The sequence below is a fragment of the Somniosus microcephalus genome, unplaced genomic scaffold, assembly GCF_052327205.1.
Source record: "Somniosus microcephalus isolate GS21.2 unplaced genomic scaffold, FLI_Smic_1.0 unresolved_chr1, whole genome shotgun sequence".
In the NCBI taxonomy this organism is placed as follows: Eukaryota; Metazoa; Chordata; class Chondrichthyes; order Squaliformes; family Somniosidae; genus Somniosus; species Somniosus microcephalus.
Genome location: NW_028225179.1, coordinates 34,426,917 through 34,454,544, shown reverse-complemented (window position 1 = coordinate 34,454,544; position 27,628 = coordinate 34,426,917). Strand labels below are relative to the sequence as shown.

Below are 27,628 nucleotides of genomic sequence, written 5' to 3'. Positions count from 1 at the left end.
GAGGGTTGTAGGGGTGGAGGAGGTTACAGAGATAGGGAGGGTGGTAGGGGGCTGGAGGAGGTTACAGAGATAGGGAGGGTTGTAGGGGCTGGAGGAGGTTGCAGAGATATGGAGGGTTGTAGGGGTGGAGGAGGTTACAGAGATAGGGAGGGTGTTAGGGGCTGGAGGAGGTTACAGAGATAGGGAGGGTTGTAGGGGCTGGAGGAGGTTACAGAGATAGGGAGGGTTGTAGGGGCTGGAGGAGGTTGCAGAGATATGGAGGGTTGTAGGGGTGGAGGAGGTTACAGAGATAGGGAGGGTGGTAGGGGCTGGAGGAGGTTACAGAGATAGGGAGGGTTGTAGGGGCTGGAGGATGTTATAGAGATAGGGAGGGTGGTAGGGGGCTGGAGGAGGTTACACAGATAGGGAGGGTGGTAGGGGCTGGAGGAGGTTGCAGAGATATGGAGGGTTGTAGGGGTGGAGGAGGTTACAGGGATAGGGAGGGTGGTAGGGGGCTGGAGGAGGTTACAGAGATAGGGAGGGTTGTAGGGGCTGGAGGAGGTTGCAGAGATATGGAGGGTTGTAGGGGTGGAGGAGGTTACAGAGATAGGGAGGGTGTTAGGGGCTGGAGGAGGTTACAGAGATAGGGAGAGGGCGAGGGCCATGGAGGGAGGAACATGACGAAATGAAGTGCTTTTGAAGTGTAGTCACTGTTGGAATGTAGGAAACCCGGCAGCCAATTTGCGGACAGCAAGCTCCCACAAACAGCAATGAGATAAATGACCAGATAATCTGTCTTGCAGTGATGTTGGTTAAGGGATGAATATTGGCCCCAGGACACAGGGGAGAACTCACCTGCTCTTCTTCGAAATAGTGCCACGGGATCTTTTACGTCCACCTCAGAGGGCAGACGGGGCCTCGGTTTAACGTCTCATCCGAAAGATGGCACATCCGACAAGGCAGCACTCCCTCAGTACTGCCCCTCCGACAGTGCGGCGTTCCCTCAGTACTGACCCTCCGACAGTGCGGTGCTCCCTCAGTACTGCCCCCCGACAGTGCGGCGCTCCCTCAGTACTGCCCCCCGACAGTGCGGCGCTCCCTCAGTACTGCCCCTCCGACAGTGCGGCGCTCCCTCAGTACTGCCCTTCCGACAGTGCGGCACTCCCTCAGTACTGCTCCTCCGACATTGCAGCGCCCCCTCAGTACTGCCCCTCCGACAGTGCAGCGCTCCCTCAGTACTGCCCCTCCGACAGTGCGGCGCTCCCGCCGTACTGACCCTCCGACAGTGCGGCGCTCCCTCAGTACTGCCCCCCGACAGTGCGGCGCTCCCTCCGTACTGCTCCTCCGACATTGCAGCGCCCCCTCAGTACTGCCCCTCCGACAGTGCAGCGCTCCCTCAGTACTGCCCCTCCGACACTGCGGCGCTCCCTCAGTGCTGGCAACCGGGGAGCATTGGCCTGGATTGTGGAGGCTGGAGTTTCTGGAGTGTGTGTGGGATTCAAACCCAATGACCCTCTGACTCAGAGGCGAGGGAGAGTGAGAGCCACGGTTGACTCATGTTGCGTGGAGTTCTCGACTCATGGTGTTACGCTGTCAAAAATGGAGGCTCCAATGTCCCACAATCACCGCCCGTGATGTCTCATGGTGTAAGAGGATTCTCATTGGCAATCGGCCGCCTCAGATCATTATCCCTCAGAGCAGGGTCACGACCCCTTTCAGCTGGCCACCTGGGAGGTCATTCTGGCTGGGGGTGGGAATCAGCAGAGCTCCCGAATGGGAAAGGCCTGCAGACGAGCTCCCCACACCAGCCAGTTCCTCAACTCTTCAACTTGTATTGGGGCCCTCAAACCTGTATCCAACCTGTGCTGTACCTGTCCCGGGAGTGTTTGATGGGACAGTGTAGAGGGAGCTTTACTCTGTATCTAACCCGTGCTGTACCTGCCCTGGGAGTGTTGATGGGACAGTGCAGAGGGAGCTTTACTCTGTATCTAACCCTGTGCTGTACCTGCCCTGGGAGTGTTTGATGGGCAGTGTAGAGGGAGCTTTACTCTGTATCTAACCCGTGCTGTACCTGCCCTGGGAGTGTTGATGGGACAGTGCAGAGGGAGCTTTACTCTGTATCTAACCCTGTGCTGTACCTGCCCTGGGAGTGTTTGATGTGACAGTGTAGAGGGAGCTTTACTCTGTATCTAACCCGTGCTGTACCTGCCCTGGGAGTGTTTGATGTGACAGTGCAGAGGGAGCTTTACTCTGTATCTAACCCGTGCTGTACCTGCCCTGGGAGTCTTTGACGGGACAGTGTAGAGGCAGCTTTACTCTGCATCTAACCCGTGCTGTATCTGCCCTGGTGGTGTTTGATGGGACAGTGCAGAGGCAGCTTTACTCTGTATCTAACCCGTGCTGTATCTGCCCTGGGAGTGTTTGATGGGACAGTGTAGAGGGAGTTTTACTCTGGATCTAATGCGTGCTGTACCTGCCCTGGGAGTGTTTGATTGGACAGTGTAGAGGGAGCTTTACTCTGTATCTAACCCGTGCTGTACCTACCCTGGGAGTGTTTGATGGGACAGTGTAGAGGGAGCTTTACTCTGTATCTAACCCGTGCTGTACCTACCCTGGGAGTGTTTGATGGGACAGTGTAGAGGGAGCTTTACTCTGTATCTAACCCCGTGCTGTACCTGCCCTGGGAGTGTTTGATGGGCAGTGTAGAGGGAGCTTTACTCTGTATCTGACCCATGCTGTACCTGCCCTGGGAGTGTTTGATGGGACAGTGTAGAGGGAGCTTTACTCTGTATCAAACCCTGTGCTGTACCTGCCCTGGGAGTGTTTGATGTGACAGTGTAGAGGGAGCTTTACTCTGTATCTAACCCGTGCTGTACCTGCCCTGGGAGTGTTTGACGGGACAGTGTAGAGGGAGCTTTACTCTGTATCTAACCCGTACTGTATCTGCCCTGGGAGTGTTTGATGGGACAGTGTAGAGGGAGTTTTACTCTGTATCTAACGCGTGCTGTATCTGCCCTGGGAGTGTTTGATTGGACAGTGTAGAGGGAGCTTTACTCTGTATCTAACCCGTGCTGTACCTGCCCTGGGAGTGTTTGATGGGACAGTGTAGAGGGAGCTTTACTCTGTATCTAACCCATGCTGTACCTGCCCTGGGAGTGTTTGATGGGACAGTGTAGAGGGAGCTTTACTCTGTACCTAACCCGTGCTGTACCTGCCCTGGGAGTGTTTGATGGGACAGTGTAGAGGGAGCTTTACTCTGTATCTAACCCCGTGCTGCACTTGCCCTGGGACTGTTTGATGGGACAGTGTAGAGGGAGCTTTACTCTGTATCTAACCTGTGCTGTACCTGCCCTGGGAGCGTTTGATGGGACAGTGTAGAGGGAGCTTTACTCTGTATCTAACCCGTGCTGTACCTGCCCTGGGAGTGTTTGATGGGACAGTGCAGAGGGAGCTTTACTCTGTATCTAACCCGTGCTATACCTGCCCTGGGAGTATTTGATGGGACAGTGTAGAGGGAGCTTTACTCTGTATCTAACCCCGTGCTATACCTGCCCTGGGAGTGTTTGACGGGACAGTGCAGAGGGAGATTTACTCTGTATCTAACCCGTGCTGTACCTGTCCTGGGAGTGTTTGATGGGACAGTGTAGAGGGAGCTTTACTCTGTATCTAACCCGTGCTGTACCTGCCCTGGGAGTGTTTGATGGGACAGTGTAGAGGGAGCTTTACTCTGTATCTGACCTGTGCTGTACCTGCCCTGGGAGTGTTTGATGGGACAGTGTAGAGGGAGCTTTACTCTGTATCTAACCCGTGCTGTACCTGCCCTGGGAGTGTTTGATGGGACAGTGTAGAGGGAGCTTTACTCTGTATCTAACCCGTGCTGTACCTGCCCTGGGAGTGTTTGATGGGACAGTGTAGAGGGAGCTTTACTCTGTATCTAACCCGTGCTGTACCTGCCCTGGGAGTGTTTGATTGGACAGTGTAGAGGGAGCTTTACTCTGCATCTAACCCGTGCTGTACCTGCCCTGGGAGTGTTTGATGGGACAGTGTAGAGGCAGCTTTACTCTGTATCTAACCCGTACTGTATCTGCCCTGGGAGTGTTTGATGGGACAGTGTAGAGGGAGCTTTACTCTGTATCTAACCCATGCTGTACCTGCCCTGGGAGTGTTTGATGGGACAGTGTAGAGGGAGCTTTACTCTGTATCTAACCCCGTGCTGTACCTGCCCTGGGAGTGTTTGATGGGACAGTGTAGAGGAAGCTTTACTCTGTATCTAACCCGTGCTGCACCTGCCCTGGGAGTGTTTGATGGGACAGTGTAGAGGGAGCTTTACTCTGTATCTAACCCCGTGCTGTACTTGCCCTGGGACTGTTTGATGGGACAGTGCAGAGGGAGCTTTACTCTGTATCTAACCCGTGCTGTACCTGCCCTGGGAGTGTTTGATGGGACAGTGTAGAGGGAGCTTTACTCTGTTTCCAACCGGTGCTGCACCTGCCCTGGGAGCGTTTGATGGGACAGTGTAGAGGGAGTTTTACTCTGTATCTAACCCGTGCTGTACCTGCCCTGGGAGTGTTTGATGGGACAGTGTAGAGGGAGCTTTACTCTGTATCTAACCCGTGCTATACCTGCCCTGGGAGTGTTTGATGGGACAGTGTAGAGGGAGCTTTACTCTGTATCTAACCCGTGCTGTACCTGCCCTGGGAGTGTTTGATGGGACAGTGTAGAGGGAGCTTTACTCTGTATCTAACCCGTGCTGTACCTGCCCTGGGAGTGTTTGATGGGACAGTGTAGAGGGAGCTTTACTCTGTATCTAACCCCGTGCTGTCCCTGCCCAGGGAGTGTTTGATGGGCCAGTGTAGAGGGAGCTTTACTCTGTATCTAACCCATGCTGTACCTGCCCTGGAAGTGTTTGATGGGACAGTGTAGAGGGAGCTTTTCTCTGTATCTAACCCGTGCTGTACCTGCCCTGGAAGTGTTTGATGGGACAGTGTAGAGGGATCTTTACTCTGTATCTAACCAGTGCTGTACCTGCCCTGGGAGTGTTTGACGGGACAGCGTAGAGGGAGCTTTTCTCTGTATCCATCCCATGCTGTTCCTGCCCTGGGAGTGTTTGACGGGACAGTGTCGAGGGAGCTTTACTCTATATCTAACCCGTCCTGTACCTGCCCTGGGAGTGTTTGATGGGCAGTGTAGAGGGAGCTTTACTCTGTATCTAACTCCGTGCTGTACCTGCCCTGGGAGTGTTTGATGGGACAGTGTAGAGGGAGCTTTACTCTGTATCTAACCCCGTGCTGTACCTGTCCTGGGAGTGTTTGATGGGCAGCGTAGAGGGAGCTTTACTCTGTATCTAACCCGTGCTGTACCTGCCCTGGGAGTGTTTGATTGGACAGTGTAGAGGGAGCTTTACTCTGTATCTAACCCGTGCTGTACCTGCCCTGGGAGTGTTTGATGGGACAGTGTAGAGGCAGCTTTACTCTGTATCTAACCCGTACTGTACCTGCCCTGGGAGTGTTTGATGGGACAGTGTAGAGGGAGCTTTACTCTGTATCTAACCCATGCTGTACCTGCCCTGGGAGTGTTTGATGGGACAGTGTAGAGGGAGCTTTACTCTGTATCTAACCCCGTGCTGTACCTGCCCTGGGAGTGTTTGATGGGACAGTGTAGAGGAAGCTTTACTCTGTATCTAACCCGTGCTGCACCTGCCCTGGGAGTGTTTGATGGGACAGTGTAGAGGGAGCTTTACTCTGTATCTAACCCCGTGCTGTACTTGCCCTGGGACTGTTTGATGGGACAGTGCAGAGGGAGCTTTACTCTGTATCTAACCCGTGCTGTACCTGCCCTGGGAGTGTTTGATGGGACAGTGTAGAGGGAGCTTTACTCTGTTTCTAACCGGTGCTGCACCTGCCCTGGGAGCGTTTGATGGGACAGTGTAGAGGGAGTTTTACTCTGTATCTAACCCGTGCTGTACCTGCCCTGGGAGTGTTTGATGGGACAGTGTAGAGGGAGCTTTACTCTGTATCTAACCCGTGCTATACCTGCCCTGGGAGTGTTTGATGGGACAGTGTAGAGGGAGCTTTACTCTGTATCTAACCCCGTGCTGTACCTGCCCTGGGAGTGTTTGACGGGACAGTGCAGAGGGAGATTTACTCTGTATCTAACCCGTGCTGTACCTGTCCTGGGAGTGTTTGATGGGACAGTGTAGAGGGAGCTTTACTCTGCATCTAACCCGTGCTGTACCTGCCCTGGGAGTGTTTGACGGGACAGTGTAGAGGGAACTTAACTCTGTATCTAACCTGTGCTGTACCTGCCCTGGGAGTGTTTGATGGGACAGTGTAGAGGGAGCTTTACTCTGTATCTAACCCGTGCTGTACCTGCCCTGGGAGTGTTTGATGGGACAGTGTAGAGGGAGCTTTACTCTGTACCTAACCCGTGCTGTACCTGCCCTGGGAGTGTTTGATGGGACAGTGTAGAGGGAGCTTTACTCTGTATCTTACCCGTGCTGTACCTGCCCTGGGAGTGTTTGATGGGACAGTGTAGAGGGAGCTTTACTCTGTATCTGACCCGTGCTGTACCTGCCCTGGGAGTGTTTGACGGGACAGCGTAGAGGGAGCTTTTCTCTGTATCCATCCCATGCTGTACCTGCCCTGGGAGTGTTTGACGGGACAGTGTAGAGGGAGCTTTACTCTGTATCTAACCCGTGCTGTACCTGCCCTGGGAGTGTTTGACGGGACAGTGTAGAGGGAACTTAACTCTGTATCTAACCTGTGCTGTACCTGCCCTGGGAGTGTTTGATGGGACAGTGTAGAGGGAGCTTTACTCTGTATCTAACCCGTGCTGTACCTGCCCTGGGAGTGTTTGATGGGACAGTGTAGAGGAGCTTTACTCTGTATCTAACACGTGCTATACCTGCCCTGGGAGTGTTTGATGGGACAGTGTAGAGGGAGCTTTACTCTGTATCTAACCCCGTGCTGTACCTGCCCTGGGAGTGTTTGATGGGACAGTGTAGAGGGAGCTTTACTCTGTATCTTACCCGTGCTGTACCTGCCCTGGGAGTGTTTGATGGGACAGTGTAGAGGGAGCTTTACTCTGTATCTAACCCCATGCTGTACCTGCCCTGGAAGTGTTTGATGGGACAGTGCAGAGGGAGCTTTGCTCTGTATCTAACCCGTGCTGTACGTGCCCTGGAAGTGTTTGATGGGACAGTGTAGAGGGAGCTTTACTCTGTATCTAACCCGTGCTGTACCTGCCCTGGGAGTGTTTGACGGGGCAGCGTAGAGGGAGCTTTTCTCTGTATCCATCCCATGCTGTACCTGCCCTGGGAGTGTTTGACGGGACAGTGTAGAGGGAGCTTTACTCTATATCTAACCCGTGCTGTACCTGCCCTGGGAATGTTTGATGGGCAGTGTAGAGGGAGCTTTACTCTGTATCTAACTCCGTGCTGTACCTGCCCTGGGAGTGTTTGATGGGACAGTGTAGAGGGAGCATTACTCTGTATCTAACCCGTGCTGTACCTGCCCTGGGAGTGTTTGATGGGCAGTGTAGAGGGAGCTTTACTCTGTATCTAACCCCGTGCTGTACCTGCCCTGGGAGTGTTTGATGGGACAGTGTAGAGGGAGCTTTACTCTGTATCTAACCCGTGCTGTCCCTGCCCTGGGAATGTTTGATGGGACAGTGTAGAGGGAGCTTTACTCTGTATCTAACCCGTGCTGTACCTGCCCTGGGAGTGTTTGATGGGACAGTGTAGAGGGAGCTTTACTCTGTATCTAACCCGTGCTGTACCTGTCCTGGGAGTGTTTGATGGGGACCATGTAGAGGGAGCTTTACCCTGTATCTAACTCGTGCTGTACCTGCCCTGGGAGTGTTTGTTGGGACAGTGTAGAGGGAGCTTTACTCTGTATCTAACCCGTGCTGTACCTGCCCTGGGAGTGTTTGATGGGACAGTGTAGAGGGAGCTGTACTCTGTATCTAACCCTTGCTGTACCTGCCCTGGGAGTGTTTGATGGGACAGTGTAGAGGGAGCTTTACTCTGTATCTAACCTGTGCTGTACCTGCCCTGGGAGTGTTTGATGGGACAGTCTAGAGGGAGCTTTACTCTGCATCTAACCCGTGCTGTACCTGCCCTGCTTGTGTTTGATGCGACAGTGTAGAGGGAGCTTTACTCTGTATCTAACCCGTGCTGTACCTGCCCTGGGAGTGTTTGACGGGACAGCGTAGAGGGAGCTTTACTCTGTATCTAACCCGTGCTGTACCTGCTCTGTGAGTGTTTGATGGGGACAGTGTAGAGGGAGCTTTACTCTGTATCTAACCCGTGCTGTACCTGCCCTGGGAGTGTTTGATGGGACAGTGTAGAGGGAGCTTTACTCTGTATCTAACCCGTGCTGTACCTGCCCTGGGAGTGTTTACGAGGACAGTTTGCACAGACTGGGCTTGTCTTCCCTCGAGTTTAGAAGATTAAGCGTTGATCTGATCGAGGTGTTTAAGAATTGGATAGGGTCAATCGAGAGAAGCTATTTCCTCTGCTGGGCGGGGTGCGCAGTCCAGAACAAGGGGGGCAGAACCTTAAAATTAGAGCCAGGCCGTTCAGGCTTGATATAAGATTGTGAAGGGGTTGGATCGGGTGGATGCGGGGAGGATGTTCCCGATGATGGGTGAAACTAGAACTAGGGGGCATAGTCTTAGAATAAGGGGCTGCTGTTTCAAAACTGAGATGAGGAGGAACTACTTCACTCAGAGGGTGATAGGTCCATGGAATATGCTGCCCCAAAAAGCTGTAGAAGCTACATCATTACATAAATTTAAAACAGCAATAGACAGTTTCCTAGAAGTAAAGGGAATTAAGGGTTACGGGGAGCGGGCAGGAATTTGGACATGAGTCTAGGTTCGGATCGGTCATGGCCCTGTGGGTGGCGGAGCGGGCCCAGGGGCCGTGTAGCCTGATCCTGCTCCTATTTCGTGTGTCTAATTCTGTTAGATTCAGGAGATGGTTCTGTGATAGTGGATTGGCGGTTAGGATCAGATCAGCCATGATCTTATTGAATGGCGGAGCAGGCTCGAGGGGCCGATTGGCTTACTCCTGCTCCTATTTCTTATGTTCTTATGTCAGGAAGCACTTCTTCACACTAAGTGTTTGTGGAAATCTGAAACTCTCTCCCCCAAAATGCTGTTGAGGCTGAGGGTCATTTGGAACTTTCAAGGCTGAGATCGATAGATTTTTGTTTGAGGAGAGATATGGAGCAAAGGCGAGGAGAATCATAGAATCGCAGAATGGTTACAGCGCAGAAGGAGGCCATTCAGCCCGTCGAGCCCGCGCCGGCTCTCTGCAAGAGCACATCAGCTAGTCCCACTCCCCCGTCCTTTCCCCGTAACCTTGACAATTTGTTTCCCTTTATCTTAAACACCTCGATTAGCTCGCCCCTTAATCTTCTAAACTCGAGGGAATACAAGCCTGGGTGTCCTTGTACATGAGTCACTGAAAGTGAACGTGCAGGCGCAGCAAGCCATTAGGAAGGCAAATGGTATACTGGCCTTCATTACAGGAGGATTTGAGTACAGTGTAAGGGTTTGGGGGCTTCTTTAAACTGGTTTAAAGTAATTTTCCTGGTCTTGCAGGACCAATTCCAATAAAACCAATTTTATTACAGCGGATCACGAATCGCTACCCCTCCTTTAGTTCTGAGTGGAGGAACTTATAATTAATGATATTAAAACGGAACAAGTGGTTTGGATGAGAGAAAGAAAATCAAGATTTATTACCTAAATAAACTACAATCAAAATATCAAACTATCCCACACGCACACAGTAATTACAGTAAAACTATATAACAGGGGGTTGCAGACGGCGAAAACGAGGGATACAATGGCTACAATGTTATTTAAACAATCTTAGCAATACCCTTAAATCACCACCCCTTAGCTCCTGCTAGGTTGCCTCGTTGAGGAGTCAGAACACTCTGCTCACCTGTGGTCCAGCGAAGTAAGAGAGAGAGCTAGCTTCTCAGCCGCTATCTTTATACCTGGTGAAGCCCCTGCCGTTCTGCCTTGCAAGGGCTGTGTGCAAAATTCACCACCCAAAGGGTCCAATACACAAGAGAAAGCTGTGATTGGCTAACTCAGAGTGGTTAGACTGGGTTAATGTGTCTTCCGGAGCTCCCTGGGCTGAAACAAAGAGAATGCAACAGCCCTATTGTCCAGTGCTGGGTGATTTAAACCCATTCAAATCTTAAACGTTTCCCATTCAAGATACAAAAGTCTCTTCTGCAGTTTAGATGTATCCACTCAATATACAAACAAATGCTAATAGCATTTGATTGCTTTGTAAACAAAGCATTGTCCTTTGTCTTCAGCCATGTGGTGACAGCCATTTCTATCCCTGGAAATTTAAAAGCACAACGCCCAGGGATTCTTTAATCAAAAAAATTGATCTTCAGAACTGTAAATTATTGCGAATTCTTACAACAGGAGTAAAGAAGTCTTACTCCAATTATATAGGGCCTTGGTGAGACCACACCTGGAGTACTGTGTACAATTTTGGTCTCCTTACCTAAGGAAGGATATACTTGCCATAGAGGGAGTGCAACGAAGGTTCACGAGATTGATTCCTGGGATGGTGGGACTGTCGTATGAGAAGAGATTGAGTAAGCTAGGCCTGTATTCTCTTGAATTCAGAAGAATGAGAGGGGATCCCATTGAAGCATACGAAATTATTACAGGGCTTGATAGGGTGGATGCTGGGAGAATGTTTCCCTTGGCTGGGGAGTCCAGAACCAGGGGCCACAGCCTCAGGATAAAGGGTAGGCCATTCAGGACTGAGATGAGAAGAAATGTCTTCACACAGAGGGTGGTGAATCTTTGGAATTCTCTACCCCAGAGGGCTGTGGAGGCTCAGTCATTGGGTCGATTCAAAACAGAAGCCGATAGATTTCTGACTAGTAAGGGCATCGAGGGATCTGGCGATGGGGCCGGTGAATGGAGTTGAGGCAGAAGATCAGCCAGCACGGTGGCATAGTGGTTAGCACTGTTGCCTCACAGCGCCAGGGACCCGGGTTCAAATCTGGCCTCGGGTGACTGTCTGTGTGGAGTTTGCACATTCTCCCCGTGTTTGCGTGGGTTTCCTCCGGGTGCTCCGGTTTCCTCCCACAGTCCAAAGATGTGCGGGTTAGGTTGATTGGCTATGATTAAAAAAAAAAATTGGCCCTTAGTGTTAGGGGGGATTAAATATGTGGGGTTACGGGGAAAGGGTGGGATATGTGTTGGTGTAGGGGTTACAGGGATCGGGTGGAATATGTGTCGGTGCAGGCTCGATGGGCCGAAATGGCCTCTATCTGCACTGTGGGGTTTCTGTGATTCTGTGAGGAGGAGGCCCATTCAGCCCTAACCACTCGCTGCTTAAAAAGGTTTTCCCTCATGTCGCCTTCGGTTCTTCTGCCAATCACCTTGAATTCTGCGCCCTCTGGTTCTCGACCCTTCCGCCAATGGGAACAGTTTCTCTCTATCTGCTCTGTCCAGACTCCTCATGATTTTGAACACCTCGATCAAACCTCCTCTCAACCTTCTCTGCTACACGGAGAACAACCCCAGCTTCTCCAGTCCACCCACGTAACTCAAGTCCCTCATCCATGGACTCATTCTTGTAAATCTTTTCTGCAATCCTCTCTGCGGCCTTCACATCCTTCCTAAAGTGTGGTGCCCAGAATTAGACACAGTAAATGGAGTTGAACTACAGGTCACCCATGATCTAATTGAATGGTGGAAAGGGCTCGAGGATCTGAATGGGTTCCACCTCTTACTAATGTTCGTAAAGTGACCCTCCGACAGTGCGGCGCTCCCTCAGTACTGCCCCTCCGACAGAGTGGCACTCCCTCAGTACTGCCCCTCCGACAGAGCGGCACTCCCTCAGTACTACCCCTCCGATAGTGCGGCGCTCCCTCAGTGCTGCCCCGCCGACAGTGCGGCGCTCCCTCAGTACTGCCCCTCCGACAGTGCAGTGCTCCCTCAGTACTGCCCCTCCGACAGTGCGGCGCTCCCTCAGTACTGCACCTCTGACAGTGCAGTGCTCCCTCAGTACTGCCCCTCCGACAGTGCGGCGCTCCCTCAATACTGCCCCTCCGACAGTGCGGCGCTCCCTCAGTACTGCCCCTCCGACAGTGCGGCGCTCCCTCAGTACTGCCCCTCCGACAGGGCGGCGCTCCCTCAGTACTGCCCCTCCGACAGTGCAGCCCTCCCTCAGTACTGCCCCTCCGACAGTGCGGCGCTCCCTCAGTACTGCCCCTCCGACAGTGCAGCCCTCCCTCAGTACTGCCCCTCCGACAGTGCGGCGCTCCCTCAGTACTACCCCTCCGACAGTGCGGCGCTCCCTCAGTACTGCCCCTCCGACAGGGCGGCGCTCCCTCAGTACTGCCCCTCCGACAGTGCAGCCCTCCCTCAGTACTGCCCCTCCGACAGTGCGGCGCTCCCTCAGTACTGCCCCTCCGACAGTGCAGCCCTCCCTCAGTACTGCCCCTCCAACAGTGCGGCGCTCCCTCGGTACTGACAACTGGGAGTCTCCTCCCCTCTCTCTCTCTCTCTTTCTCTCTCTCTCTCTCTCTCTCTCTGTCTCTTTCTCTTTCTCTCTCGCTCTCTCTGTCTCTTTCTCTTTCTCTCTCGCTCTCTCTCTTTCACACTCTGTCTCTCACTCTCTCTGTCTCTTGCTCTCTGTCTCTCTCTGTCTCTTTCCCTCTCGCTCTTGCTCTCTCTCTCTTTCTCTCTCGCTCTCACTCTCTCTCTCTCTCTTTCTCTCTCTCTGTCTCTCTCTCTCTCTCACTCTCTCTCTCTCGCTCTCTATTTCTCTCTCTCTCTTTCTCTCTCTCTCTTTCTCTCTCACTCTTTCTTTCTCTCTTTCTCTGTTTCATTCTCTCTTTCTCTCTCTCTGTTGCTCTCTGTCTCTCTCCGTCACTCTCTCCATCTCCCTCTTCCATTTCTTTACGCAGTGATGTCCATCTTTCACGTCCTGGATCCCTTTCGTGATTTCCCCACTTCTCTTTCCCGTGTTCCCCGAGCCGCCCCCCCTCCCCTCCCCCGCCCCACCCGGCCCCCGGGGAGTCTCCGCAATCTGGCGCGGTCAGCGAATCCAGGCGTTCCACCAGAAGGCAGCCACCTCCCCCCGCAACCAAGGAGTCCAGCTGCCACACACGTGACGGGCCAAGATTAGGGGATCAGGTGTCCGCGGAGGTAACATTAGCCCGTTCACCATGTGGAGAGCATTCCGCTCCAGAAAGGTCACTTTGTAGCAGACATTAACCCCTTCCGCGCCTACCAATGGCCCTCGCTGAACTTACAACTGGGTCCGAGACCCCCCTCTGGCGCTCCCTCAGTACTGACCCTCCGACAGTGTGGCACGCCCTCAGTACTGCCCCTCCGACAGTGCAGCACTCCCTCAGTACTGCCCCTCCGACAGTGTGGCGCTCCCTCAGTGCCCCTCCGAAAGTGCGGCGCTCCCTCAGTACGGCCCCTCCGACAGTGCGGCGCTCCCTCAGTACGGCCCCTCCGACAGTGCGGCGCTCCCTCAGTACTGACCCTCTGACAGTGCGGCGCTCCCTCAGTACTGACCCTCCAACAGTGCAGCGCTCCCTCAGTACTGCCCCTCGGACATTGCGGCGCTCCCTCAGTACTGCCCCTCCGACAGTGCGGCGCTCCCTCAGTTATTGCACTGCCCCTCCGAAAGTGCGGCGCTCCCTCAGTGCGGCCCCTCCAACAGTGCAGCGCTCCCTCAGTACTGCCCCTCGGACAGTGTGGCGCTCCCTCAGTACTGCCCCTCCGACAGTGCGGCGCTCCCTCAGTTATTGCACTGCCCCTCCGACAGTGCAGCGCTCCCTCAGTACTTTCCCCCCGACAGTGCAGCGCTCCATCAGTACTGCCCCTCCGACAGTGCGGTGCTCCCTCAATACTGCCCCTCCGACAGAGCGGCGCTCCCTCAGTACTGCTCCTCCGACAGTGCGGCGCTCCCTCAGTACTGCCCCTCCGACAGAGCGGCGCTCCCTCAGTACTGCTCCTCCGACAGTGCAGCACTCCCTCAGCACTGCCCCTGCGACAATCCAGCGCTCCCTCAGTACTGCCCCTCCGACAGTGCGGCGCTCCCTCAGTACTGCCCCTCCGACAGTGCGGCGCTCCCTCAGTACTGCCCCTCCGACAGTGCGGCACTCCCTCAGTACGGCCCCTCCGACAGTGCAGTGCTCCCTCAGTACTGCCCCTCCCACAGTGCGGCGCTCCCTCAGTACTGCCCCTCCGACAGTGCGACACTCCCTCAGTACTGCCCCTCCGACAGTGCGGCGCTCCCTCAGTACTGCCCCTCCGACAGTGCGGCACTCCCTCAGTACGGCCCCTCCGACAGTGCAGCTCTCCCTCAGTACTACCCCTCCGACAGTGCGGTGCTCCCTCAGTTATTGCACTGCAGTGTCAGCCTAGATTTTTGTGCTCAAGTCTCAACCTTCAGCCTCAAATGCTGCCCACTGAACCACTGGCTGATGTGACACAGGAACAGGAGGAGGCCAGTCAGCCCCTCGAGTCTGGTCCGCCATTCTATTAGATCATGGCTGATCTCTACCTCACCTCCATGTGCAAGCCTTTGATCCACAGCCCAGCTGGCTCGAGGGGCTGAATGGCCACCTCCTGTTCCTAATGTAACAGGCTCGAGGGGCTGAATGGCCTCCTCCTGTTCCTGTGTAACAGGTTCGAGAGGCTGAATGGGCCTCCTCCTGTTCCTGTGTAACAGGCTCGAGGGGCTGAACGGCCTCCTCCTGTTCCTGTGTAACAGGCTCGAGGGGCTGAATGGCCTCCTCCTGTTCCTGTGTAACAGGCTCGAGGGGCTGAATGGCCTCCTCCTTATCCTGTGTAACAGGCTCGAGGGGCTGAATGAGCTCCTCCTGTTCCTGTGTAACAGGCTCGAGGGGCTGAATGGGGCTCCTCCTGTTCCTGTGTAACAGGCTCGAGGGGCTGAATGGGGCTCCTCCTGTTCCTGTGTAACAGACTCGAGGGGCTGAATGGGCCTCCTCCTGTTACTGTGTAACAGGCTCGAGGGGCTGAATGGGCTCCTCCTGTTCCTGTGTAACAGGCTCGAGGGGCTGAATGGGGCTCCTCCTGTTCCTGTGTAACAGGCTCGAGGGGCTGAATGGCCTCCTCCTGTTCCTGTGTAACAGGCTCGAGGGGCTGAATGGGCCTCCTTCTGTTCCTGTGTAACAGGCTCGAGGGGCTGAATGGGCCTCCTCCTGTTCCTGTGTAACAGGCTCGAGGGGCTGAATGGCCTCCTCCTGGTCCTGTGTAACAGGCTCGAGGGGCTGAATGGGCCTCCTCCTGTTCCTGTGTAACAGGCTCGAGGGGCTGAATGGGCTCCTCCTGTTCCTGTGTAACAGGCTCGAGGGGCTGAATGGGCTCCTCCTGTTCCTGTGTAACAGGCTCGAGGGTCTGAATGGGCCTCCTCCTGTTCCTGTGTAACAGACTCGAGGGGCTGAATGGGCCTCCTCCTGTTCCTGTGTAACAGACTCGAGGGGCTGAATGGGCCTCCTCCTGGTCCTGTGTAACAGGCTCGAGGGGCTGAATGGGCCTCCTCCTGTTCCTGTGTAACAGGCTCGTGGGGCTGAATGGGCCTCCTCCTGTTCCTGTGTAACAGGCTCGAGGGGCTGAATGGCCTCCTCCTGGTCCTGTGTAACAGGCTCGAGGGGCTGAATGGGCCTCCTCCTGTTCCTGTGTAACAGGCTCGAGGGGCTGAATGGGGCTCCTCCTGTTCCTGTGTAACAGGCTCGAGGGGCTGAATGGGGCTCCTCCTGTTCCTGTGTAACAGGTTCGAGGGGCTGAATGGGCTCTTCCTGTTCCTGTGTAACAGGCTCGAGGGGCTGAATGGGCCTCCTTCTGTTCCTGTGTAACAGGCTCGAGGGGCTGAACGGCCTCCTCCTGTTCCTGTGTAACAGGCTCGAGGGGCTGAATGGGCTCTTCCTGTACCTGTGTAACAGGCTCGAGGGGCTGAATGGGCCTCCTTCTGTTCCTGTGTAACAGGCTCGAGGGGCTGAACGGCCTCCTCCTGTTCCTGTGTAACAGACTCGAGGGGCTGAACGGACTCTTCCTGTTCCTGTGTAACAGGCTCGAGGGGCTGAATGGGCCTCCTCCTGTTACTAACAGGCTCGAGGGGCTGAATGGGCCTCCTTCTGTTCCTGTCTAACAGGCTCGAGGGGCTGAATGGCCTCCTCCTGTTCCTGTGTAACAGGCTTGAGGGGCTGAATGGGCCTCCTCCTGTTCCTGTGTAACAGGCTCGAGGGGCTGAATGGGCCTCCTCCTGTTCCTGTGTAACAGGCTCGAGGGGCTGAATGAGCCTCCTCCTGTTCCTGTGTAACAGGCTCGAGGGGCTGAATGGCCTCCTCCTGGCCCTGTGTAACAGGCTCGAGGGGCTGAATGGGCCTCCTCCTGTTCCTGTGTAACAGGCTCGAGGGGCTGAATGGGCCTCCTCCTCACAGAATCACAGAAACCCCACAGTGCAGATAGAGGCCATTTCGGCCCATCGAGCCTGCACCGACACATATCCCACCCGATCCCCGTAACCCCTGCACCAACACATATCCCACCCTTTCCCCGTAACCCCACGTATTTAATCCCCCTAACACTAAGGGTCAATTTATCATAGCCAATCAACCTAACCCGCACATCTTTGGACTGTGGGAGGAAACCGGAGCACCCGGAGGAAACCCACGCAAACACGGGGAGAATGTGCAAACTCCACACAGACAGTCACCCGAGGCCGGATTCGAACCCGGGTCCCTGGCGCTGTGAGGCAACAGTGCTAACCACTATGCCAGCGGGCTGCCTCCTGTTCCATTGTTTCCCGGTCTCTGTGTTTTATCTTAAATGGTATGTAGTCGCTTATCAGGGCCACTTATTTAAGGTTGAATTGCGACTTAATTAAGTCACATCGCATTTTTATTACAGGTGCTTCAACCAGCGAATATTGCGGGGTTTTTTTCAAATTATGTGATTAACTCGATTTATCAGGAACAGCAGCTTATTACATTTATATAGCTCCTTTGACATAGTAAAACGTCCCCGTGGCCCTTCACAGGAGCGTAAATAATTTGACACTGAGCCACATAAGGAGATATTAGGGACAAATGATCCAAAGCTTGGCCAAAGAGGGAGGTTTTAAGGAGCGTCTTGAACGAGGAAACAGAGAGGCGGAGAGGTTTAGGGAGGGAATTCCAGAGCTTAGGCCCCAGGCGGCTGAAGGCACGGCCGCCAATGGTGGAGCGATGGAAATCGGGGGGGGGATGCTCAAGAGGTCAGAATTGGAGCAGCGAAGAGATCTCGGAGGGTGGTAGGGGCTGGAGGAGGTTACAGAGATAGGGAGGGTGGTAGGGGCTGGAGGAGGTTACAGAGATAGGGAGGGTTGTCGGGGCTGGAGGAGGTTACAGAGATAGGGAGGGTTGTCGGGGCTGGAGGAGGTTACAGAGATAGGGAGGGTTGTAGGGGCTGGAGGAGGTTACAGAGATAGGGAGGGTTGTAGGGGGCTGGAGGAGGTTACAGAGATAGGGAGGGTTGTAGGAGCTGGAGGAGGTTACAGAGATAGGGAGGGTTGTAGGGGCTGGAGGAGGTTACAGAGATAGGGAGGGTGGTAGGGGCTGGAGGAGGTTACAGAGATAGGGAGGGTTGTAGGGGCTGGAGGAGGTTACAGAGATAGGGAGGGTGGTAGGGGCTGGAGGAGGTTACAGAGATAGGGAGGGTTGTAGGATCTGGAGGAGATTACAGAGATAGGGAGGGTGGTAGGGGCTGGAAGAGGTTACAGAGATAGGGTGGGTGGTAGGGGCTGGAGGAGGTTGCAGAGATAGGGAGGGTGGTAGGGGCTGGAGTAGGTTACAGAGACAGGGAGGGTTGTAGGAGCTGGAGGAGGCTACAGAGATAGGGAGGGGGCGAGGGGCTGGAGGAGGTTACAGAGATAGGGAGGGTTGTAGGGGCTGGAGGAGGTTACAGAGATAGGGAGGGTTGTAGGGAGCTGGAGGAGGTTACAGAGATAGGGTGGGTGGTAGGGGCTGGAGGAGGTTGCAGAGATAGGGAGGGTGGTAGGGGCTGGAGTAGGTTACAGAGACAGGGAGGGTTGTAGGAGCTGGAGGAGGCTACAGAGATAGGGAGGGGGCGAGGGGCTGGAGGAGGTTACAGAGATAGGGAGGGTTGTAGGGGCTGGAGGAGGTTACAGAGATAGGGAGGGTTGTAGGGAGCTGGAGGAGGTTACAGAGATAGGGAGGGTTGTAGGGGCTGGAGGAGATTACAGAGATAGGGAGGGTTGTAGGGGGCTGGAGGAGGTTACAGAGATAGGGAGGGTGGTAGGGGCTGGAGGAGGTTACAGAGATAGGGAGGGTTGTCGGGGGCTGGGGGAGGTTACAGAGATAGGGAGGGTTGTAGGAGCTGGAGGAGGCTACAGAGATAGGGAGGGGGCGAGGGGCTGGAGGAGGTTACAGAGATAGGGAGGGTTGTAGGGGGCTGGAGGAGGTTACAGAGATAGGGAGGGTGGTAGGGGCTGGAGGAGGTTACAGAGATAGGGAGGGTTGTCGGGGCTGGAGGAGGTTACAGAGATAGGGAGGGTTGTAGGGGGCTGGAGGAGGTTACAGAGATAGGGAGGGTTGTAGGAGCTGGAGGAGGTTACAGAGATAGGGAGGGTTGTAGGGGCTGGAGGAGGTTACAGAGATAGGGAGGGTGGTAGGGGCTGGAGGAGGTTACAGAGATAGGGAGGGTTGTCGGGGGCTGGGGGAGGTTACAGAGATAGGGAGGGTTGTAGGAGCTGGAGGAGGCTACAGAGATAGGGAGGGTTGTAGGGGCTGGAGGAGGTTACAGAGATAGGGAGGGTTGTAGGGGGCTGGAGGAGGTTACAGAGATAGGGAGGGTGGTAGGGGCTGGAGGAGGTTACAGAGATAGGGAGGGTTGTCGGGGCTGGAGGAGGTTACAGAGATAGGGAGGGTTGTAGGGGGCTGGAGGAGGTTACAGAGATAGGGAGGGTTGTAGGAGCTGGAGGAGGTTACAGAGATAGGGAGGGTTGTAGGGGCTGGAGGAGGTTACAGAGATAGGGAGGGTGGTAGGGGCTGGAGGTGGTTACAGAGATAGGGAGGGTTGTAGGAGCTGGAGGAGATTACAGAGATAGGGAGGGTGGTAGGGGCTGGAAGAGGTTACAGAGATAGGGTGGGTGGTAGGGGCTGGAGGAGGTTGCAGAGATAGGGAGGTTGGTAGGGGCTGGAGTAGGTTACAGAGACAGGGAGGGTTGTAGGAGCTGGAGGAGGCTACAGAGATAGGGAGGGGGCGAGGGGCTGGAGGAGGTTACAGAGATAGGGAGGGTTGTAGGGGCTGGAGGAGGTTACAGAGATAGGGAGGGTTGTAGGGAGCTGGAGGAGGTTACAGAGATAGGGAGGGTTGTAGGGGCTGGAGGAGATTACATAGATAGGGAGAGTTGTAGGGGCTGGAGGAGATTACAGAGATAGGGAGGGTTGTAGGGGCTGGAGGAGGTTACAGAGATAGGGAGGGTGGTAGGGACTGGAGGAAGTTACAGAGATAGGGAGGGGTGTAGGGCTGGAGGAGGTTACAGAGATAGGGAGGGTTGTAGGGGCTGGAGGAGGTTACAGAGATAGGGAGGGTTGAAGTGCGGCCACAGTTGTATTGTAGGAAACGTGGCAGCCAAATTTGCGCACAGCAAGCTCCCACCAGCAACAATGAGATAATGGCCAGATCATCTGCTTTGGTGAATTTTTTTGAGTGATAAATATTGGCCCCAGGACACCGGGCGAGAACTGCCCTCCCTGCTCTTCTTCGAAATAGTGGCCGTGGGACCTTCTTCGAGAGCAGACGGGGCCTCGGTTTAACGTCTCATCCGAAAGACGGCACCTGCGACACTGCCGCGCTCCCTCAGCGCTGCACTGGGAGTGTCAGCCTCGATTTTACATAGAAACATAGAAGATAGGAGCAGGAGTCGGCCATTTGGCCCCTCGAGCCTGCTCCGCCAGTTAATGAGATCATGGCTGATCATCCAAATTCAGTACCCTGTCCCTGCTTTCTCCCCGTATCCCTTGATCCCTTTAGCCTTAAGAAATACATCCAACTCCTTCTTGAATACATTTAATGAATTGGCCTCCACTGTCTTCTGTGGTAGAGAATTCCACAGGTTCACCACTCTCTGGGTGAAGAAATTCCTCCTCATCTCAGTCCTAAATGGCTTACCCCTTATCTTTAGACTGTGACCCCTGGTTCTGGTCTCCCCGACCATCGGGAACATCTTTCCTGCATCTAGTCTATCTAGTCCTGTTAGAATTTTATGCTTCAATGAGATCGCCTCTCATTCTTCTAAACTCCAGCGAATATAAGCCCAATCGACCCAATCTCTCCTCATACGTCATTCCCGCCATCCCAGGTATCAGTCTGGTGAATCTTCGCTGCACTCCCTCCATAGCAAGAACATCCTTCCTCAGATAAGGCGACCAAAACTGCACACAATACTCAAGGTGTGGTCTCACCAAGGCCCAGCTTTTTGTGCTCGAATCCTTAGAGCAGAGAAGGTTAAGGGGAGATTTGATCGAGGTGTTCAAAATCAGGAAGGGTTTCGACAGAGTAAATAAGGAGAAACTGTTTCCAGTGGCAGGAGGGTCGATAACCAGAGGACACAGATTTAAGGTGATTGGCAAAAGAGCCAGAGGGGGAGATGAGGAGAATGTTTTTACGCAGCGAGTTATTGTGATCTGGAACGCGCTGCCTGAAAGGGCGGTGGAAGCAGATTCAATAGTAACTTTCAAAAGGAGAATTGGATAAATACTTGAAGGGGAAAAGATTGCAGGGCTGTGGGGAAAGAGCGGGGTGGGGGAGTGGGATTAATTGGAGAGCTCTTTCAAAGAGCCGGCACAGGCACGATGGGCCGAATGGCCTCCTTCTGCGCTGTATCGTTGACTCTTTGATTCTTTCTTTAACCGGCTGTAAGCAGGTCTTATGTCATGCGTGAGTGTTAACAGGTTGTCCACTCGTTGTCCTAGGTCCTGGCCTGGTTTGAAGAGGGTGAGGAAACAATCACAGCCTTCGTAGAACCTTTCGTCATCCTTCTGATCCTCATCGCCAATGCAGTGGTCGGTGTTTGGCAGGTAATCAACAATCCCCGGAACTGAGGAACACTGCTTCCCGATCCATCCTCCATCTCACTCCAATCTCACTCCCAATTCCGTCTCCATCTCTTCCCATCCTCCATCTCACTCCAATCTCACTCCCAACACTGCTTCCCGACCCATCTTCCATCTCACTCCAATCTCACTCCCAACACGGTCTCCATCTCCCCAAATCCCAATATCACTCCAATCTCACTCCCAACACCGTCTCCATCTCTTCCCATATCCCAATCTCACTCCAATCTCATTCTCAACACCGTCTCCATCTCTCCCCATATTCCAATCTCACTCCAATCTCACTCCCAACACCGTCTCCATCTCTCCCCATATCCCAATATCACTCCAATCTCACTCCCAACACCGTCTCCATCTCTTCCCATATCCCAATCTCACTCCAATCTCATTCTCAACACTGTCTCCATCCCTCCCCATATTCCAACCTCACTCCCAACACTATCTCGATCTCTTCCCATATTCCAATCTCACTCCCAACACTGTCTCCATCTCCCCATCCCAATCTCATTCCAATCCCGCTCGCAACACTGTCTCTAACTTTCCCCATCCCAATCTCACTCTCCCCATGCCAATGTCATTCTAATCCCACTCTCTATCCCAATTCCACTCTCCCATCCCAATCTCACTCCAATCCAACTCTCTCCCATCCCAATCTGACTCTAATCCTAGTTCCCCATCCCAATCTCACGCTAATCCCACTCTTCCCATCCCAATCTCACGCTCTCATCCCAATTCTACTCAAAACCCGCTCTCCCCACCTCAACCTGACTCTAATCCCACTCTCCCTACCCCAATCTCACTCTAAACCCACTCCCCCCATCCCAATCTCACTCTAAACCCACTCTTCCCATCCCAATCTCACTCTCTCATCCCAATTCCACTCAAAACCCGCTCTCCCCACCTCAATCTGACTCTAATCCCACTCTTCCCATCCCAATCACAGAATCACAGAAACCCCACAGTGCAGATAGAGGCCATTTCGGCCCATCGAGCCTGCACCGACACATATCCCACCCGATCCCCGTAACCCCTACACCAACACATATCCCACCCTATCCCTGTAACCCCACGTATTTAATCCCCCCTAACACTAAGGGTCAATTTATCATAGCCAATCAACCTAACCCGCACATCTTTGGACTGTGGGAGGAAACCGGAGCACCCGGAGGAAACCCACGCAAACACGGGGAGAATGTGCAAACTCCACACAGACAGTCGCCCGAGGCCGGATTCGAACCCGGGTCCCTGGCGCTGTGAGGCAACAGTGCTAACCACTATGCCACCGTGCTGCCCCTCACTCTCTCATCCCAATTCCACTCAAAACCCGCTCTCCCCACCTCAACCTGACTCTAATCCCACTCTCCCCGTCCCAATCTCACTGGTTGTGGAATCATTCTGTGCCCCAGGAGAGGAACGCTGAGGATGCCATTGAAGCCCTGAAGGAATACGAGCCCGAGATTGGGAAGGTCTACCGGACGAACAAGAAGCTGGTCCAGAGGATCAAGGCTCGTGAGATCGTGCCCGGTGACATTGTGGAGGTGGCAGGTGAGCCCAGTGGAGCGGCGCACAGGAGGAGCAGGAGACCGTTCAGCACCCCCGAGCCTGCTCCGCCACTCAATGAGATCGCGGCTGACCTGTGCCTCTACCCCATCCACCCACGTTTCCTCCATATCCCTTGATACCCCTTACCCAACAGAAATCTGTCACTCTCAGTCTTGAAAGCCCCAATTGACCCCCAGCATCCACAGCCTGTTGGGGGAGAGAGTAAGCATGCAGGTGCAGCAGGCGGTTAAGAAGGCAAATGGTATGTTGTCCTTCGTAGCGAGAGGGTTCGAGTACAGGAACAAGCGAGAGGGTTCGAGTACAGGAACAAGGATGTCTTGCTGCAGTTGTACAGGGCCTTGGTGAGACCGCATCTTGAGTATTGTGTGCAGTTTTGGTCACCTTATCTGAGGAAGGATGTTCTTGCCATGGAGGAAGTGCAGCGAAGATTCACCAGGCTGATACCTGGGATGGCAGGAATGACGTATGAGGAGAGATTGGGTCGATTGGGCTTGTACTCGCTTGGGTTTAGAAGAATGAGATGGGATCTCATTGAAACTTATAAAATTCTAACAGGACTAGACAGACTAGATGCAGGAAGGATGTTCCTGATGGTCGGGGAGTCCAGAACCAGGGGTCACAGTCTAAGGATAAGAGGTAAGCCATTTAGGACAGAAATGAGGAGGAATTTCTTCACCCAGAGAGTGGTGAACCTGTGGAATTCTCTACCACAGAAGGCAGTAGAGGGCAATTCATTAAATATATTCAAGAGGGAGTTGGATATATTACTTAAGGCTAAAGGGATCAAGGGATACGGGGAGAAAGCAGGGACAGGGTACTGAATTTGGATGATCAGCCATGATCTCATTGAATGGCGGAGCAGGCTCGAGGGGCCGAATGGCCGACTCCTGCTCCTATCTTCTGTGTTTCGATGTTCCAGATTTCCACCAACCATTTGTGTGAAGAAGTGCTTCCTGACATCACCCTGAACGGCCTGGCTCTAATTTTAAGGTTCTGCCCCCCTTGTTCTGGACTCTCCCCCTCACCAGAGGAAATGGCTTCTCTCGATCTACCCTCTCCAATCCTTTAATCATTTTAAGCACCTTCGTTAGATCACTCCTGTCCTCATAATTTAACCCTTTGAGCTCCCGGTTATCATTCTGGTGAAGCTGCGATGCTACCCTCCAAGGCCAATATATTCTCTATCCATCCCTCTCTTTTATTGTCCCTCCTCCCTAACTTTCTCCATCTTTAATGGGAGCTTTACTCTGTATCTAACCCCATGCTGTACCTGCCCTGGGAGTGTTTGATGGGACAGTGTAGAGGGGGCTTTACTCTGTATCTAACCCTGTGCTGTACCTGCCCTGGGAGTGTTTAATGGGACAGTGTAGAGGGAGCTTTACTCTGTATCTAACCCGTGCAGTACCTGCCCTGGGAGTGTTTGATGGGACAGTGTAGAGGGAGCTTTACTCTGTATCTAACCCATGCTGTACCTGCCCTGGGAGTGGTTGATGGGACAGTGTAGAGGGAGCTTTACTCTGTATCTAACCCGTGCTGTACCTGCCCTGGGAGTGTTTAATGGGACAGTGTAGAGGGAGCTTTACTCTGTATCTAACCCGTGCTGTACCTGCCCTGGGAGTGTTTGATGGGACAGTGTAGAGGGAGCTTTACTCTGTATCTAACCCGTGCTGTACCTGCCCTGGGAGTGTTTGATGGGACAGTGTAGAGGGAGCTTTACTCTGTATCTAACCCGTGCTGTACCTGCCCTGGGAGTGTTTGATGGGACAGTGTAGAGGGAGTTTTACTCTGTATCTAACGCGTGCTGTACCTGCCCTGGGAGTGTTTGATTGGACAGTGTAGAGGGAGCTTTACTCTGTATCTAACCCATGCTGTACCTGCCCTGGGAGTGTTTGATGGGACAGTGTAGAGGGAGCTTTACTCTGTATCTAACCCCGTGCTGTACCTGCCCTGGGAGTGTTTGATGGGACAGTGTTGAGGGAGCTTTACTCTGTATCTAACCCGTGCTGTACCTGCCCTGGGAGTGTTTGATGGGACAGTGTAGAGGGGGCTGTACTCTGTATCTAACCCGTGCTGTACCTGCCCTGGGAGTGTTTGATGGGACAGTGTAGAGGGAGCTTTACTCTGTATCTAAATCCGTGCTGTACCTGCCCTGGGAGTGTTTGATGGGACAGTGTAGAGGGAGCTTTACTCTGTATCTAACCCGTGCTGTACCTGCCCTGGGAGTGTTTGATGGGACAGTGTAGAGGGAGCTTTACTCTGTATCTAACCCCGTGCTGTACCTGCCCTGGGAGTGTTTGATGGGACAGTGTAGAGGGAGCTTTACTCTGTATCTAACCCATACTGTACCTGCCCTGGGAATGTTTGATGGGACAGTGTAGAGGGAGCATTACTCTGTATCTAACCCGTGCTGTACCTGCCCTGGGAGTGTTTGATGGGACAGTGTAGAGGGAGCTTTACTCTGTATCTAACCCATACTGTACCTGCCCTGGGAGTGTTTGATGGGACAGTGTAGAGGGAGCTTTACTCTGTATCTAACCCATACTGTACCTGCCCTGGGATTGTTTGATGGGACAGTGTAGAGGGAGTTTTACTCTGTATCTAACCCGTGCTGTTCCTGCCCTGGGAGTGTTTGATGGGACAGTGTAGAGGGAGCTTTACTCTGTATCTAACCCGTGCTGTACCTGCCCTCGGAGTGTTTGATGGGACAGTGTAGAGGAAGCTTTACTCTGTATCTAACCCATACTGTACCTGCCCTGGGAGTGTTTGATGGGACAGTGTAGAGGGATCTTTACTCTGTATCTAACCCATACTGTACCTGCCCTGGGAGTGTTTGATGGGACAGTGTAGAGGGAGCTTTACTCTGTATCTAACCCGTGCTGTACCTGCCCTGGGAGTGTTTGATGGGACAGTGTAGAGGGATCTTTACTCTGTATCTAACCCATACTGTACCTGCCCTGGGAGTGTTTGATGGGACAGTGTAGAGGGATCTTTACTCTGTATCTAACCCGTGCTGTACCTGCCCTGGGAGTGTTTGATGGGACAGTGTAGCGGGAGCTTTACTCTGTATCGAACCCGTGCTGTACCTGCCCTGGGAGTGTTTGATGGGACAGTGTAGAGGGAGCTTTACTCTGTATCTAACCCATACTGTACCTGCCCTGGGAGTGTTTGATGGGACAGTGTAGAGGGAGCCTTACTCTGTATCTAACCCGTGCTGTACCTGCCCTGGGAGTGTTTGATGGGACAGTACTGAGGGATCTTTACTCTGTATCTAACCCATACTGTACCTGCCCTGGGAGTGTTTGATGGGACAGTGTAGAGGGATCTTTACTCTGTATCTAACCCATACTGTACCTGCCCTGGGAGTGTTTGATGGGACAGTACTGAGGGATCTTTACTCTGTATCTAACCCATACTGTACCTGCCCTGGGAGTGTTTGATGGGACAGTGTAGAGGGATCTTTACTCTGTATCTAACCCATACTGTACCTGCCCTGGGAGTGTTTGATGGGACAGTGTAGAGGGATCTTTACTCTGTATCTAACCCATACTGTACCTGCCCTGGGAGTGTTTGATGGGACAGTGTAGAGGGAGCTTTACTCTGTATCTAACCCCGTGCTGTACCTGTCCTGGGAGTGTTTGATGGGACAGTGTAGAGGGAGCTTTACTCTGTATCTAACCCCGTGCTGTACCTGCCCTGGGAGTGTTTGATGGGACAGTGTAGAGGGATCTTTACTCTGTATCTAACCCATACTGTACCTGCCCTGGGAGTGTTTGATGGGACAGTGTAGAGGGAGCTTTACTCTGTATCTAACCCATACTGTACCTGCCCTGGGAGTGTTTGACGGGACAGTACTGAGGGAGCTTTACTCTGTATCTAACCCATACTGTACCTGCCCTGGGAGTGTTTGATGGGACAGTGTAGAGGGAGCTTTACTCTGTATCTAACCCGTGCTGTACCTGCCCTGGGAGTGTTTGATGGGACAGTGTAGAGGGATCTTTACTCTGTATCTAACCCGTGCTGTACCTGCCCTGGGAGTGTTTGATGGGACAATGTGGAGGGATCTTTACTCTGTATCTAACCCATTCTGTACCTGCCCTGGGAGTGTTTGACGGGACAGTACTGAGGGAGCTTTACTCTGTATCTAACCCGTGCTGTACCTGCCCTGGGAGTGTTTGATGGGACAGTGTAGAGGGATCTTTACTCTGTATCTAACCCATTCTGTACCTGCCCTGGGAGTGTTTGATGGGACAGTACTGAGGGAGCTTTACTCTGTATCTAACCCATGCTGTACCTGCCCTGGGAGTGTTTGATGGGACAGTGTAGAGGGAGCTTTACTCTGTATCTAACCCATTCTGTACCTGCCCTGGGAGTGTTTGATGGGACAGTACTGAGGGAGCTTTACTCTGTATCTAACCCATACTGTACCTGCCCTGGGAGTGTTTGACGGGACAGTACTGAGGGAGCTTTACTCTGTATCTAACCCATACTGTACCTGCCCTGGGAGTGTTTGATGGGACAGTGTAGAGGGAGCTTTACTCTGTATCTAACCCATACTGTACCTGCCCTGGGAGTGTTTGACGGGACAGTACTGAGGGAGCGCTGCACTATCGGAGGGGCCGTCTTTCGGGATGAGACGTTAAACCGAGGGCCCCGTCTGCCCTCTCGGGTGGGACGTGAAAGATTCCTCAGCCACTATTGGAAGTAGAGCACAGGGGAGTTCTCCCCGGTGTCCCTCAACCAAACACCATCGAAAACAAAACAGGTGCATTGATGTTTGCGGGATGTTGCTGTCCACACATGGCTGCCATCTTTGGCTACACAACGAAAGTAATATGACATTTTCCAATAGAGTAAATAAGGAGAAACTGTCCCCATTGGCAGGAGGGTCGGTAACCAGAGGACACCGATTTAAGGTGATTGGCAAAAGAACCAGA

The 27,628-nt window shown here is 53.4% G+C and overlaps 1 protein-coding gene across 1 annotated transcript in view; it reads left to right on the top strand.

Annotated features, from left to right (window-relative positions):
- Positions 1-27,628, top strand: part of LOC147094590 (sarcoplasmic/endoplasmic reticulum calcium ATPase 1-like) — a 119,872-nt gene that overhangs the window by 14,831 nt on the left and 77,413 nt on the right. The window contains exons 4-5 of the mRNA XM_085974427.1: positions 20,991-21,095; positions 22,538-22,676. Coding sequence (XP_085830553.1) covers positions 20,991-21,095; positions 22,538-22,676 — 244 coding nt within the window. The remainder of the gene's footprint in view (positions 1-20,990; positions 21,096-22,537; positions 22,677-27,628) is intronic.